The sequence below is a fragment of the Parambassis ranga genome, unplaced genomic scaffold (genome assembly GCF_900634625.1).
Source record: "Parambassis ranga unplaced genomic scaffold, fParRan2.1 scaffold_61_arrow_ctg1, whole genome shotgun sequence".
NCBI lineage: Eukaryota > Metazoa > Chordata > Actinopteri > Ambassidae > Parambassis > Parambassis ranga.
In genome coordinates, this window is record NW_021144807.1 from 140555 (window position 1) to 154750 (window position 14196).

General features: G+C 45.5%; 1 protein-coding gene across 1 annotated transcript; it reads right to left on the minus strand.

Moving 5' to 3' along the window:
- Nucleotides 1-9299: 9299 nt before the first annotated feature.
- On the minus strand, nt 9300-14193 carry LOC114431194 (cytosolic phospholipase A2 gamma-like). Its single transcript, XM_028398796.1, has 14 exons — nt 14184-14193; nt 12853-13028; nt 12678-12788; nt 12414-12556; nt 11573-11759; nt 11396-11498; nt 11187-11324; nt 11002-11067; nt 10778-10918; nt 10567-10707; nt 10034-10117; nt 9805-9959; nt 9561-9732; nt 9300-9490 (listed from the first exon to the last, which is right to left on the minus strand). The coding sequence occupies exons 1-14, from the start codon at nt 14191-14193 to the stop codon at nt 9300-9302; spliced, it is 1818 nt and encodes a 605-aa protein (XP_028254597.1).
- Nucleotides 14194-14196: the final 3 nt, after the last annotated feature.

Genomic DNA, 14196 nt, shown 5'->3' on the forward strand with positions numbered 1-14196 from the left:
CTCTTTGTACGTTTCTAATTGAACCTTAGAGCTCCTTTAATTTCCTGCCACCTAATTGTTTGGAAACTTGACTGTTGACTTTTCTGTGAGGAGATTTGGGGATTTGGGTGGTTCCTGCAAATTAAAATGATTACAACTCAACACTAAGGCAGTTAAGATGTAGCTTCTATCCATATGAACATGTCAAGATGCAGACGTGGTGCCGGCTACGATCTGACTGGCTGGCTTTCATCGGGAATCCTGATGCTGTCGCTCTACGCTTCCTCTACCTCGTCTACACTCAATAACCCCTGAGAGCCGGAGGTGATGGAGAAGGCAGAGGGAAAGAACAACAAAAGTGAAGGGGGTGGGGATGGATGTCTGGCCACCATGTTGACCTCATTGACCACAGCAGGACCAGGCACGTATACACGCAATCTACACACAATGACACGCACACATGTACTGAGCGACCTAATCAATATGTAACTAAGGATGAGGGGGAGAGGGGGAGTATGAGGTGTGGAAGTTGGAGGAGGGTAAAGGAAGAGTACACGGTAAATGGAAATGAGTGCAGTGGTTCGGTGGTGCTGTTGGAGCTGAAGCTCACAGTGATGACGGCATCATCAACATTTTACAGTGAACATCGGTGAACAAATACTTGGTTTGTAAAATGCAAATCCTTTTATCAGAAAATCCATTTCAGATTTGTTAAATTCACCAATAAATACATTCATAAAGTATGAAATGTAATGGTAACTTTTCATGATAGGTTTGGCATTTTCACATACTCGCATGCATCCAAAGAAATCCATGACTTACTTTTTACAGGTCATTTTAAAAATATTCCTGTATGATTGTAGTGAAACGTAACATTTTGCCAGAGCGAATCAGTTTCAGAGATTTTGTTTGTCTACAATCTGAGATGATAACAAAGTCACATGATAAGACTTCAACAGGTTTTCTGACGTTTGAGCTGAAATCAAAGTGCTGAATGTGGCTCAGGTGCAGCTCATGAACTTTACATAAAATAAAAATATGAATCCATATTATTCATTTTGTCAGATACACAGACGGGAGCTTTGCAGCTGCATGCAAAGGGTTAACTGTCTGGGACCAAGTGTGTGTGTTTGGGGACGGTGGGTGTCAGTAAGTGCAGCTCTATAATGTCAGTCAGCCTTGGAGTGTGAACATGTTTGGAGGGAGGGAGGAGATAGCAAAGGAAGGCGATGCAAGAGGGAGAGGAGTGGAGGAGGGGTGTAGACAGAGAGTGGAAAGGAGGGAGAGAGAAAGCGAGGGGGGAGGAGAGACAACAAGCCGAGTGTGCACAATATTCATTCAAACTGACAGAGGCTGGGTGTGTGTGTGTGTGTGTGTGTGTGTGTGTCCTGGTTTGCACTTCCCACTGCTCCTCAGTCTCTCTCTCTCTCTCTCGCCAGACAGTCTGCAGTTCAAAGCAGCAGGAAGAAGACACCAGAGAGGACGAAACGACACACAGGGAGGAAGAGGAACAGGAAAAAGGGAGGAAGGAGAGGAAGAGTAGGGATTTGGTGAAAGAACAGAGGATGAGAGAGAGAGAGTTGGTTCAATGGGAGGGGTGAGGAAGCAGGAACAGAGACAGAGGAATGCAGAGAAAGGACAGAGACACTGCTGCTGCTGAAGAAGAAGAGCAGCATGATGAAGAGGGTAAGTCCGTTCCATTTCTTGCCTTTTTGTGTGTTCCTTTTCATTCTGGGTTGCATGCAGCCAGGCTCTGATCCCAGAAGCAGCCCGGACATCTACTTTCCATTGTCAGTGTGTGGGAGAGGCTGCTGCCAGCAGACATGAATGTGACAGTGTGTCAGCGGATGTTTGCCTACACTGATGTGCACGCATGATGCAACGGAGGAGGAACGCCCAGAGAGGCAGGGAGAGAGAGCCGAGCTGTGCATGGAGGTGGACGTAGTAAAGGACAACAGCTGCATGCTAACACAGCAGCCAGGCGCCACACAATGGAGATTTTCATTCATGATTTCTCCTGTGTGTGTCTGTGTGTGTCTGTGTGTGTGAGAGAGAGACAATGTGTTCTTTTTTTTGAACAAGTGCATGTATTTTTTGCAGCAGTGTGTGTGTAGACAGTCACAACATGCATGTTGAATGTGTTGTGGTGTGTGTGTGTGTCTGCATGTCCGGCTGTCCCAGTGGAAGTGAATGACAATTAGATTAAAGTATTGATCCAGTCTGGGCCAGGTATTGAGATGCTGACTCGGTCACATACCCAGCAATGAGCCGGGGGGGAAGGGCCATCACCATTCCCATTACCTTTGACATCACACACACACAGACACACACACACACTCATTTGGAAACACACACACACACATATATTGATATTAATTTATCATGCTGACCTTGTGAAGTCTCCTCCCATTGAAAAACCTCCTCTTTTGGCTGTTTAAATATTTACACACACCAGTCGACTCCACTGTAACTCTGTCTACTATAACACACACACACACACACACACACACACACACACACACACACACACACACACACACACACACACACACCACAGAGATCTAAATTAGTTTAAAGTGTTTGCCTCATATTAAATCTATTTTACACACGTCAGTAACCTCAGCTGATGTTAAATCAGCCTCTTTCATGAAGTCACCACACACACACACACACACACACACACACACACACACACACACACACACACACAGGCTTTAATTGAAGCCTCCCATTAGAAATCTGCCTTTAAACACACACAGTCTATCTGTAAACACACACAGTGAACAGAGCTCTCTCTCTCTCACATTCAGACTACAAACATTTTTAAAAATCACAAAAATAAACAACACAAATGGCAACTCACGCCGCACTCTCTCTCTCTCTCTCTCTCACACACACACTGACTGGAGGTTTCCAAAGTAATGGTGGTGCCTCCCTTGAACTCATTCACCGGGGGGTCATGGGTTCAAGTCCCAAGTGGGGGAGGGGGTGAGTGAGTGGGATAGTGATCGAAAGAAGGAAGGGAGGGAAGGAGGCTCGAGCGCCACTCACTCACCGACTCACCCAGTCGCTCGCCCCCACACAGTCACTCGCCCCCCCTCGCTCCGCGTCTCTCTCTCTCTCTGCCCTTCCCCCCCTTTTCTTTTTCTTTACCTCGCCACAATCTGTCTTCTCATTCAGACACACTCACACGCAGCCATGCATGAACATGGACGTGCAGGAAGGAGCCTGTGCAGCACATGCAAGGCGAACACGGTGTGATAGTGTACGCATGCATGTGTCGTGTGTGTAAGTGTGTGCAGGCTTGTGTATTGTTTGCGTGCACATTGTCATCACCGTGTCGGTGCGGGGTGGTTATGTGCAACACACACAGACACACACACAAACAGCAGCAGCAGCAGTGGCTGTGGCTATTTTTAGCTTTTTTTTCCCCTGGTGCCCTTGAGCAACACTCCCACCCACCTGCACTGTCCGCTGCTCATGTGCATCAGTTCCAAACTCCAGTGAAAAAGCAGCAGACGTGTTTAACCCGGCGTTTTTCAGCCGTGTCTGTGGTTCTGAGCATTCACAGAAAGATGCTGCTCGAGGTTCAGTGAAAGGAGCTGCGGTCAGCAGGTTGGAGAGGAGGCGAGGGCAGCTCCTCCCTCTAGGAGACAATGGCAGAAAACACAATATTTACATAATCTGAATGATAGTAAAAACAATAAAGTAAATACACTTAACTATTGTCAGTGAAGTTCCAGGAAAGGCTGAGCGTAGCATGAACACTGATGTTCCCTCAGTCACACAGCTTCATAAATCCTCTTGATCGGCTTTGAATCTTCTAAAAATCTGCACAAACTGTCAAAGCTTTTTGGACAATGTTAAGCAAACACCCACATTCATGTTTGCCACTGCACATGAGCTGACACGCACAGACACACACACACAGCCTCTCTTTCATAGGAAACAAGAGCGGCCGACCTTTGACCTTTACCATTCAGCCTGTCTGGAAAATACTGAGCCTGGAATCAATCAACACTCCTCTCACCCAGACAGCCCCCCTCCTACCACCCACCCTCATTCTCTTTGCTCGCCCCTGACTCCCGCCTCCCTCGCTGCTCCTCCATCACACCCAGTAGCAGCAGTCCCAGACTGGAGGTTTACCAACGCTCCTTATTATTTTTATATTATAATCACTGTCGCCACGTGCTCTGGATGCCGTTACTTCCTGTCTTTGTGCTGTTTCCACCTGTTTCTGCACTTACCTGGAGCTCAGTCAGATCCTGGTTCATAGGGGGCGCTCCTGAGCAAAATCAACAGCAGTTGTTTGGTAAAGTTAAAAAGTGGCCGTTGTCTTTGAAAACAATATATAAGTACAATTAGATACAAGTTTTTAATTTGAGTTCCGGTCTGGCATAATCTCAATTGACCGATCAGCATCCATTAGAGGGTTAATAATTAATAAAGGCTTTTTTATTGCAGTTCAGTTTGAACAAATAATTGTAAAATAAACACAAGCTGCTGTAGAGCGCCACCTGTAAATCGCAGCTAATTTTTACAGACTTGCAGGATTATGAAGCTCTATTCACACTTTAGCTCGTTTTCTGGCTTGTTGTTTTTGTGGAAAGCTTTGTTCACTCTGCATCCTGCTCCCTGTGTCCTGGGGCCTTTCCTCATGTTTAGTTGTGGTTCTAAATAATGAACTCATGCAACAGATTCATCATCACATCCAGTTAAAGAAAACATGAACTAACCTAATTTCTTTTGTGTGTGTTTCAGATACACCTGTATGAAACAATGTCTCATAAAACCAGGTAAGTGTGTTTGACTTACAGCCAGCGTGCTGAATAAAATGGCCGTGTGCTTTAATAAGTCCTAAAAATAACCCTCAGTTGTTGTGAGACTCGCAGTCAAATTAAAATCACTTAGTGCAGTAATGAGGCTGAGCTGCCCCAGCACTGTTTGTCCACTCTCAGATGGATTTGGTCTTCCTGTTCTGATATGGTACTAAATTAAAAACTGAACCCTTCAGATCCTGAATGTTTATAAGAAAAGATTTAACAAGAAACCAATCACTGCAAATTTACAACAATACTGAGGAATGTGAACAAGATAATTCCAATTCTTGCTGAAGATGCCTGAAGCGGTCCGCTGGTTAAAATGTGTGTGTGCACCTGCAGAGCTCTTGTCTCTTCTCGTTTAGCGTCCTCCTGAGTCCGTCCTGTCACGGCTGTCCACTCCTTGTAGCACCGGAGGAGGACTTGCTGTTTGTTAGCTCGCTGTCAGCTCCAGTTTTTCAAGTCTCAGGGAACATTCAACGCTGTCGGTGAGTTTGTGACTCAGAGGAAACCATCGAGTGTTGAGTGTACCCTAACGCTTGAGCTCACAACAGTGTGAAACGCACACTGGCAGAGCCCTCTGCATCTCTCTGTATAATGAAACCATGGCCTTTACTGACACAGAAATGAAACGGAACATTTGTTAAATATTCATGTGTACAAATATATATAGACTTGTAGCTTTCTCTGTTAAATTAAGGTATAAGCAACATTTAACCTGCTATCGACGGAGCTAATGCTAGCTGCTACATTTTGTGGTTGCCTCACTTGTTACTTAAGGCAAAACAGCAGCTATGGAAATGTGCAGAATGAAAAGAGATAAGTTAGCATTAGCATGTATTTTCTTACTGTTATTGTGGCTTCATGCTACTTTATCTACCTCTGACAAAAGCTGGGATCCACTGCATCATGTTCATCATCGACGCTAACCTTGCTAACTGCTAACTAAGTATTGTGATCAATATTGTGTGATCAAAGCAGCGTTGAACCAGTTCGGCATTTTCACATAATAAAATGTGTAAAATGTAAGAAAATAGCATGGAGTCTGAAGGTCACTTACCCACAATGCATCTGTCTGGCTTCTTCCTCACATGTGTCAGTCATCTCCCAGTGCTGGATTCCGGTTCACATTCATCGCTGTCGGTGGGTTGGTGACGCCGTTAACTCGCCGGTCGATGAATGACAACCGCGTCCGTGCACGGTCAGCGGCCCTGATCATCATTATCAGCTGTTCATATCTTCACGTGTTTAACACTTAAATAAAGATCTCAGAACATCAAACAGGCGTGGATGTTATCTGTAATATGTCTGAACGTCCTTTCAGTGAAGCTGTTCTAGTCGAGATAAAATAGAAGACTGCAGAACACTGCGTTGGAAACAATGACAGAAACTGAAAATGTGATCCGAGCAGTGTTAAAAACTCTGACAGAGGAGAGAGAGAAAACCAAGTGACAGAAGGAGACAGATGGAAAAGAAGAGGAAGAGGCAACAACATACATAATAACAATAACCCATTGGTCTTATAGCACTCCAAGCACATGGCTACGACCTCTCCGGCCACTGCCGGTTCATTCATACACATTCAGACAGTGAGTGTGCTGGGGCAATGTGGGTGAAGTGCATCGCCCAACAATGACACAATGAGTAGGGAGGAGCAGGGTTCCAACCACCAACCGTCCAGTTACTGGATAACCAAGACTGACTAACCACTGCCGCCCGTGACATGAGACAGCATGACTCCTAAGGTGTGTGTGTCTGTGTGTCTGTCTGTGTGTGTGTGTGTGTGTGTCTGTGTGTGTGTGTGTCTGTGTGTGTGTCTGTGTGTGTCTGTGTGTGTGTGTCTGTGTGTGTGTGTGTCTGTGTGTGTCTGTGTGTGTGTGTCTGTGTGTGTGTGTGTCTGTGTGTGTGTGTCTGTGTGTGTGTGTGTGTCTGTGTGTGTGTCTGTGTGTGTGTGTCTGTGTGTGTGTGTGTCTGTGTGTGTGTGTGTGTGTCTGTGTCTGTGTGTGTGTCTGTGTGTCAGTGTCTGTGTGTGTGTCTGTGTATGTGTGTGTGTCTGTGTGTGTGTCTGTCTGTGTGTGTGTCTGTGTGTGTGTCTGTGTGTCTGTATGTGTGTCTGTATGTGTCTGTGTGTGTGTGTGTCTGTGTCTGTGTGTGTGTCTGTGTGTGTCTGTGTGTGTGTGTGTGTGTCTGTGTGTGTGTCTGTGTGTGTGTCTGTGTGTGTGTCTGTATGTGTGTCTGTATGTGTCTGTGTGTGTGTGTGTGTCTGTGTGTGTGTGTGTCTGTGTGTGTGTCTGTGTGTGTGTCTGTGTCTGTGTGTGTGTGTCTGTGTGTGTCTGTGTGTGTGTCTGTATGTGTGTCTGTGTGTGTGTGTGTGTGTGTGTCTGCGTGTCTGTATGTGTCTGTGTGTGTGTGTGTCTGTGTGTGTGTCTGTGTGTGTGTCTGTGTCTGTGTGTGTGTGTCTGTGTGTGTGTGTCTGTGTGTGTCTGTGTGTGTGTCTGTGTGTGTGTCTGTGTGTGTGTGTGTGTGTGTCTGCGTGTCTGTGTGAGTGTGTGTGTGTGTGTCTGTGTGCGTGTCTGTGTGTGTGTGTGTGTGTGTGTCTGCGTGTGTGTCTGTGTGTGTGTGTGTCTGTGTGAGTGTGTGTGTGTGTGTCTGTGTGTGTGTCTGTCTGTGTGTCTGTGTGTGTGTGTGTGCTGACCTGTAACATACTGAGCTGCTAAAATGTAAAAACAGCCACTGGCTCAGGACTCAGTGGTTTACTCCAGCGCCTAGAGTCTGAACGCAGCATGCTGAGGACTGTAGCTGAAGGAATCAAGGCTTGCTAACATGTGGTTGCTAACACGACCCAGAGACGGGTTATTTATTATTGACCCCAAAGCAGCAAAAACTGAGCACAACATGCGGGTACATGAAGCTCCTTGGATGCCACTAGGCGAACACACAGACAGGATGGACAATGTGGCTCCAGCTCCACCTATTGTCCAAACGTGAGGCCAAACTATCTCCTTAATGGGCAATGCTGGAAGAAGAACCAGAATCTGTAGTTCAGGAGCTGGAACTGGTACTGATGGACTGATGGTGTCAGTTTAGCCCATACATGGAGCACAGCGCTCCCTCACGTTTTTGTGGAGGCTGGACCTTTAGTAAATTAAATATGAGCATATCCAACCAAACGAACAGTTAACTGATGAACTAGCTAACAAGCCTCAGGCCGTTGCTGGGAACATTTTATTTGAGTATGTGGACCTTCCACTAACATGCAGGAGGTGGGGTTATGACCTATACTGCAGCCAGCCACCAGGGGGCAATCAAGATGTTTTGGCCTCACCATTTTATTTCGGATGATAAAAATATGCACCCGAACATTTCACAGCTGGATTTATACTAAAAATCCATGACTGCATTTCATGGACCTCTAAAAAGTGCAGTTTTCAGCAGGTGCTCTGTTCAGTGACCGGAGAAGGAAATTTCCATCATGAGAAGAGCTTGACGTTTGTTTTCATACATCCTCTTCAGAGATGCTTTTCTTACCTGCGACCTGCTGCTCTGTGGACGAGGCTTGCCGGGGGTTTGCATCATGTGTTTAATCCTGTGAGGTTCTGGTCTTGATTGTTGAAAAGAACGACCTGCCTACATCCTGGAGAGTGTTCAGGACTGTCAGTCAGAAACCTTCTCTACAAATGACATGTTCTTATTATTCATGGACTGCTCTGCTTCACATCCTTTTTTAGAATGAAGCCAGATGTTGGTTTTCATCATGGCTGCTTCTGAAGTCTCTGCATCATGATCTACCTTTGAAGGATTTTGAATCACAGTGTGAGCTGACCACGCCACAGTCATTTTCTTAATGGCTACAAAATACAACAAAGCACCCGATGAATGCACAGGGACACAAAAGTGATACACAATATTTATAACAGCCCTTATTAACCCCTTGGGTCTTGTATTAGGTTTATGCTGTTGGAGGGAGAACTTAACCACCTTACCTAGATGAATCAATTTACTTGAGAGTTTCCTCCTCTCAGTCTTGGTGAGTAGCTCCTAGAATGGTGAACTATTCCTTTAACTCAAGGAGAATTTTAGTCGTTAATGTTAAATAAAAATAAAAAAGATAACCATTGGTCAAGATTTAAATCTATAATAATAATTTAATGTATTTTAATTTTATTATTATTATTATTGCCGTCACATCTGAATCAACCATCCTGTACATAGAGAGACATCTCCTGGTTCATTCATGTTACTACACCCAAATTACAAGAATGTAAGAAGAATCTGAACATTTTAACACTAATATACATATAATCCATATTTTAAGACATCTGCAGAGTTTTGGAGGAGGAAATAAGCGAAGGATGAAAGAAAAAGGATCGAATGAGATTGTGAAAAGAGAAGGAAGGAGGAGTTAAGGGAGCAGGAAATGATACAAGGAGAGAACAGAAAGGAAACATAGTTCATTTACATATTCAAGAAAGTGCGTCGACATATTTCTCCATGTGCGGTTCATACAGTGTGGCCGCTGTGTCTCCTGAAGGGTCGGCGGAGAGCGGCCGTCTTCACCTCCCTCAGCAGAGTGTCCTGGCTGTTCTTGATGTTCGCCTTTGCTATCTCCAACAGAGCGTGGATCTTCTCCTTGCTGTAGCTGGGCTGTAAGGTGGTGAACTCCTCCCTCTTTGCTCTGAGCTCCTCTGCATCTGAACCAGAACGGCACCACGATGATCATCATGAACGTGTTGGACAGGTAACTGTGTTTTTGTGACAGACCTCTGCAGTTCTCTCTGTTGAAGAGTGGCATGTAGACAATGGTCGGTTCCTTGGCTTCGCCCCTGAACACATAGATGTCCCTCGGCCAGTCCTTCTCCTCCAGGACTTTCTCTTCTATCTCTGGGAAAGGTTTGTTCAGCTTGGTGGCGTAGTCTCTAGCAGTCAGTAGATCCTGTGTGGAGGATTTCTAAGTCACATTAGTGGCTCCTGGAGCTTCACTGACAGACAGATCCACAGATGTTACCTCGAAGGTGTCAGCAGCACCGTAGTCCAGAACAATGAGCAGGTCCGTGTCCCTCTTCTCTCCCAGGAAAGGAGCAAAGGGAATGTTGAGCATCACACCAGCGTCTATCAGCTGCAGCCGCTCTTTAAGTCTAATGCAGGCCGGCACTGTGGGATCTTCCAGCAACACAAGCACAATTTAACATCAACAACAAACAGTGTTGTGAATAATAGAAGCTTGAAGCTCAGACCTGAGTCCTGGTACAGGAAGTTTTCTGTGGTTCCCCATTCCCAGTTCACAATCAGAGAGATCAGTTTATTGATCAACAAAGTGGCTAGAAAAAGACAGATCATTATTACAGAGCTGTAAGATATCACAGATATGACTGCTTCATATGTTAGCATCGAGCCTAAAGTCAAAAGGCCAGAAGTTAAAAGCAAACTGCAACCTGCACTTAGTGCGACGGCATTAACGTGTCTGATAACTTGTGTAACCTGCTGTGGCCATAAGCTCCTTGTTTTTACTTTTTACTTTTAACCTGTTGAGAAGGAATACTTCCTCCTGCACCTAGCTTCCTGTTCCAGCTGTCTTTGGTTAGCGGGGTGCTTAACAACAGACTGCTGCCTCTGGTTTGTACAAAAACCTCAGTAAACAACAAATGACAGCATGCTTAAACTCCCATTATCACCACATGCTAACCGGAGGAAGGCCACAAAGCACACAATCGGAAGATGTTGTGGTAGAAACAGGTTGCAGCAAAGGAAATGTCATTCTGACACTGACCGTTGTTTTTGCTGGGTCCTTCATCCGGACTCTGGGTCCACTTCTGTAAGGAGGGCATCAGCCTCTGAAGCCACTGCTTGAGGACTGGTTGTTCTGTGCACTTCTTTTCAAATGTCTCAGTAGGGTTGACTTTCAGCCGTTCTGTAAGCGTATTTTTGAGTCATTTTCTAGATGTGTAAAGTTCCCATTAACATGTCACCACCATGTGTACCTTTCAGAGTTTTCTGCAGTTTGTCCAGAAATTCTAAACCAGAGAAATTCTTTGTGTTTTTTCTGATCAGCTCCGTTAGATACCAAACAGGGCGGCAGAAAGGCATGTCACAGTCCTCATAGGTGCTGAGCCGCTGCTGCACTATGGAGGAAAACAATCATTAACATGTACAAAGAACAGCCACCATCAGGACACATATTTTATAGACAGGTTCATATTTCTACCTCTAAGCCAGTCGAACATATACTTCCCCACGTCCTCTTCACACGCCAACATGCTGCCCATGATACCTGCAAAACAAAGCACCCATAGACTGCATATAAAGATGGACAACATGACAGCTCCTCAAAAGTGAGGTCCAAACATCTGCCCCCTGGTGGTTTGCAACATGCAAACGGACTGGTCCCACCTTGCAGCCTGACTAGGTCCATCTCTGGACTTTCATCTTTCTCCACATTGGGGGTTCTGCTGCCCAGATAAGCCGTGTTGATGAAGAGGCCAAGCTCTGTGAAGCCGGACTCATGGGGAGTGATCTCAAACCATTTACCTGAGACAAAGAAGCACACTTAGAATAGCTTCATTTTCAGTTAGTTGTGTAGTTGTGTGTGTGTTTAGTACTTTTTTGGGAGCCATTAGTCAAACAATTTTTGTTCACTGCGTTGTAGATGGGATAAGGATTCATGATGTACCCGCCATCCTCAGAGAGGCGACGCTTGTCCAGCTGGAAAGAAATGAAGAGGTCAGTTCAGCTTCGCTCAGCGTCGGTCTTGAACTGAGTCCACCACCAACATTCACCTGTTTCATGATGGCAGCAGAGGTCAGTGCTCCCCAGATATCACTCAGAGAGAAGTGCTCCTCTTTTACCCTCCTGTCCAGCCAGTCCATCACCTCACTCAGCTCGACTTTAGGACCTGACAGCCTGGACACTGTGGCGTCCATGTTGGCATTCCACTGTGGGTCACTGTACAGGGAGCCCATGGACCTGAGAGGGACAGAGAGTTAAAGACTCTTGTGTCTTTAATGAACCTGCCTGCATGTTTACATCCTTCTGTCAGTATTAACTAGCTGGTGCTTGTTGATACAATCACTACTTTCATGTGAAACCTCTTGGTATTTCACAGTGTGTTGGAGTTTTAGATCTTGGCTGTGCCTGAATGTAGACTCCATGCATGTGCATCATGCAGGTCAGCAGCGTGTTTTAATTGTGCAACAGCAATGATGCAATGAATGGCACCAAGGAAATGATGCAAGTAGACGCATCAGATTTTCCTCTTTGGAGAAACCCAGCCGGTGTCTGATGCTCTACATAAATAAAATCATTATCATTATTATCATTATCTACACAGCCTTGTTCACGTTGTTCCTCTCACTGTCAGAAGAGGGAGGCAAAGTTCTTCTCTGTATCTTTAACAGGATCAAGATAAAGTGGCATGGTGGCGGTGGTGCACGTTTCCTCCAGATACCCTAGCTTCTCCCACATGGCAATGACTTGCATGTTAGGTTACCTGGGTATTCTAAATGCATACAACCTTAAACAGGTCGTACATTGCACGGAATAGGCTCCGGACCCTGTATGGGAGTCAGCCGTGCAGAAGGTGGATCAAATATATATATATATGAATCAGGAAGTGATTACATGGCAGAGCCAGAAACTCCTCCCAGGTAGAGCACGGCATCGAGCAGACCTTCTTTCTTCATCTGATAGAGGGAACCCACCAGGCTCACGATGGCCCTCTGACCCCCACCTGACCCCAAGACTGCGATGTGAGGAACCGAATACTGGATAGAAAAGGGAAAAGGGAACGTGGTTGTAGCAGAAACAGGAGGGACAGAAGAGGAGTTGCACTGTGTCCTGATATCAAGAGAGAAAGAAAGAATAACGGATCATTCTCATTTCTACCTGTGAACATGTGACTCCCAGCTTGTTGAGAGACTTCAGCACTATTTGTTTCCTCCTCAGGATAAAACCCTGCTCCCCAGCAGACAGGGACTGGGACCGACGTACGTGATGCTGCACACACACTGTACTGTAAGACCACAGTTAAAATCAAACATCAGCCTCATGGCTTCCTCACCTTCGCTGCATCAGTTGAATACCACGTCTTGCTCATGTTGTCCTGTTTCGGAGGAATGACTGTGGACGTGTCCTCCCCTGCAGGGTGTCCCATCGCTCCTAACACCATGATACAGACCAGCCCGGCGGCCCAGCCGGCATCTCCACACAGCATCTTTGGAGGATTGTTCTGGGGCTCTGTTTGAGAGGAAAAGCACACAAAGGCTGTTTTATATCCAGCTACAGCTCATCCTCAGGATCAGGACATCAGATCAGAGACAGGACGAACAGAAAGTTTCAGAAAATGTTCAGAGTACAGCATCTACACATTATCAGCACAGCAAAGCACAACAACATTAGATACGCCTCATTGAAGGCTCTCGATGTAAACTGATCTTGATATTATAGAGAAGAGAAGAGAAGAGAGAGAAGAGAAGAGAAGAGAAGAGAAGAGAAGAGAAGAGAAGAGAGAGAAGAGAAGAGAAGAGAAGAGAAGAGAAGAGAAGAGAAGAGAAGAGAAGAGAAGAGAAGAGAAGAGAAGAGAAGAGAAGAGAAGAGAAGAGAAGAGAAGAGAAGAGAAGAGAGAGAGAGAGAAGAGAAGAGAAGAGAAGAGAAGAGAGAGAAGAGAAGAGAAGAGAAGAGAAGAGAAGAGAGAGAAGAGAAGAGAAGAGAGGAGAGAGAAGAGAAGAGAAGAGAAGAGAAGAGAAGAGAAGAGAAGAGAAGAAGAGAAGAGAAGAGAAGAGAAGAGAGAGAAGAGAAGAGAAGAGAAGAGAGGAGAGAGAAGAGAAGAGAAGAGAAGAGAAGAGAAGAGAAGAGAAGAGAAGAGAAGAGAGAGAAGAGAAGAGAAGAGAAGAATTGACTTTTGTTTGATTCTTTTCTGCATTTGCATCGTGTCTCACTAATATAATCAGCTGCTGATTGGTGGGTGTATGTTGATTAATCAAAGGTCAGACCACCAGATCAAAGCACTGTGAAAAGAAAGAATGTGTGTGTGTGTGTGAACCCATTTAGCCCTTTAATCTTATTAAGGGGTTCATTTACTTCTGCCTCGGCTGGCAGCAGCGTGGGTTCTCTCCTCTTTCTTCCTCTTTATTTTTCAGCTTTGACATCTGGTTCATATTGGAGAGAATTCTTTCCCTCAGCACAGGGCCCAAAAATAGAAGATACACAATACTAAATACACAAGTTCCAGGTGAAATGGCACAGAGCTCTGTTGGGTTGTTCCCCCTCTAACTGAGCCCCGGGCAGACTGAGGCGAGACCACAACCATCCCCACAAATTCCTTCTTAACAAGAACTGGCAGTGAAACATGCATCACCTGCTCTCAATCAGAAGCCAGCAGACAAAACATACCTCCACCCATAAC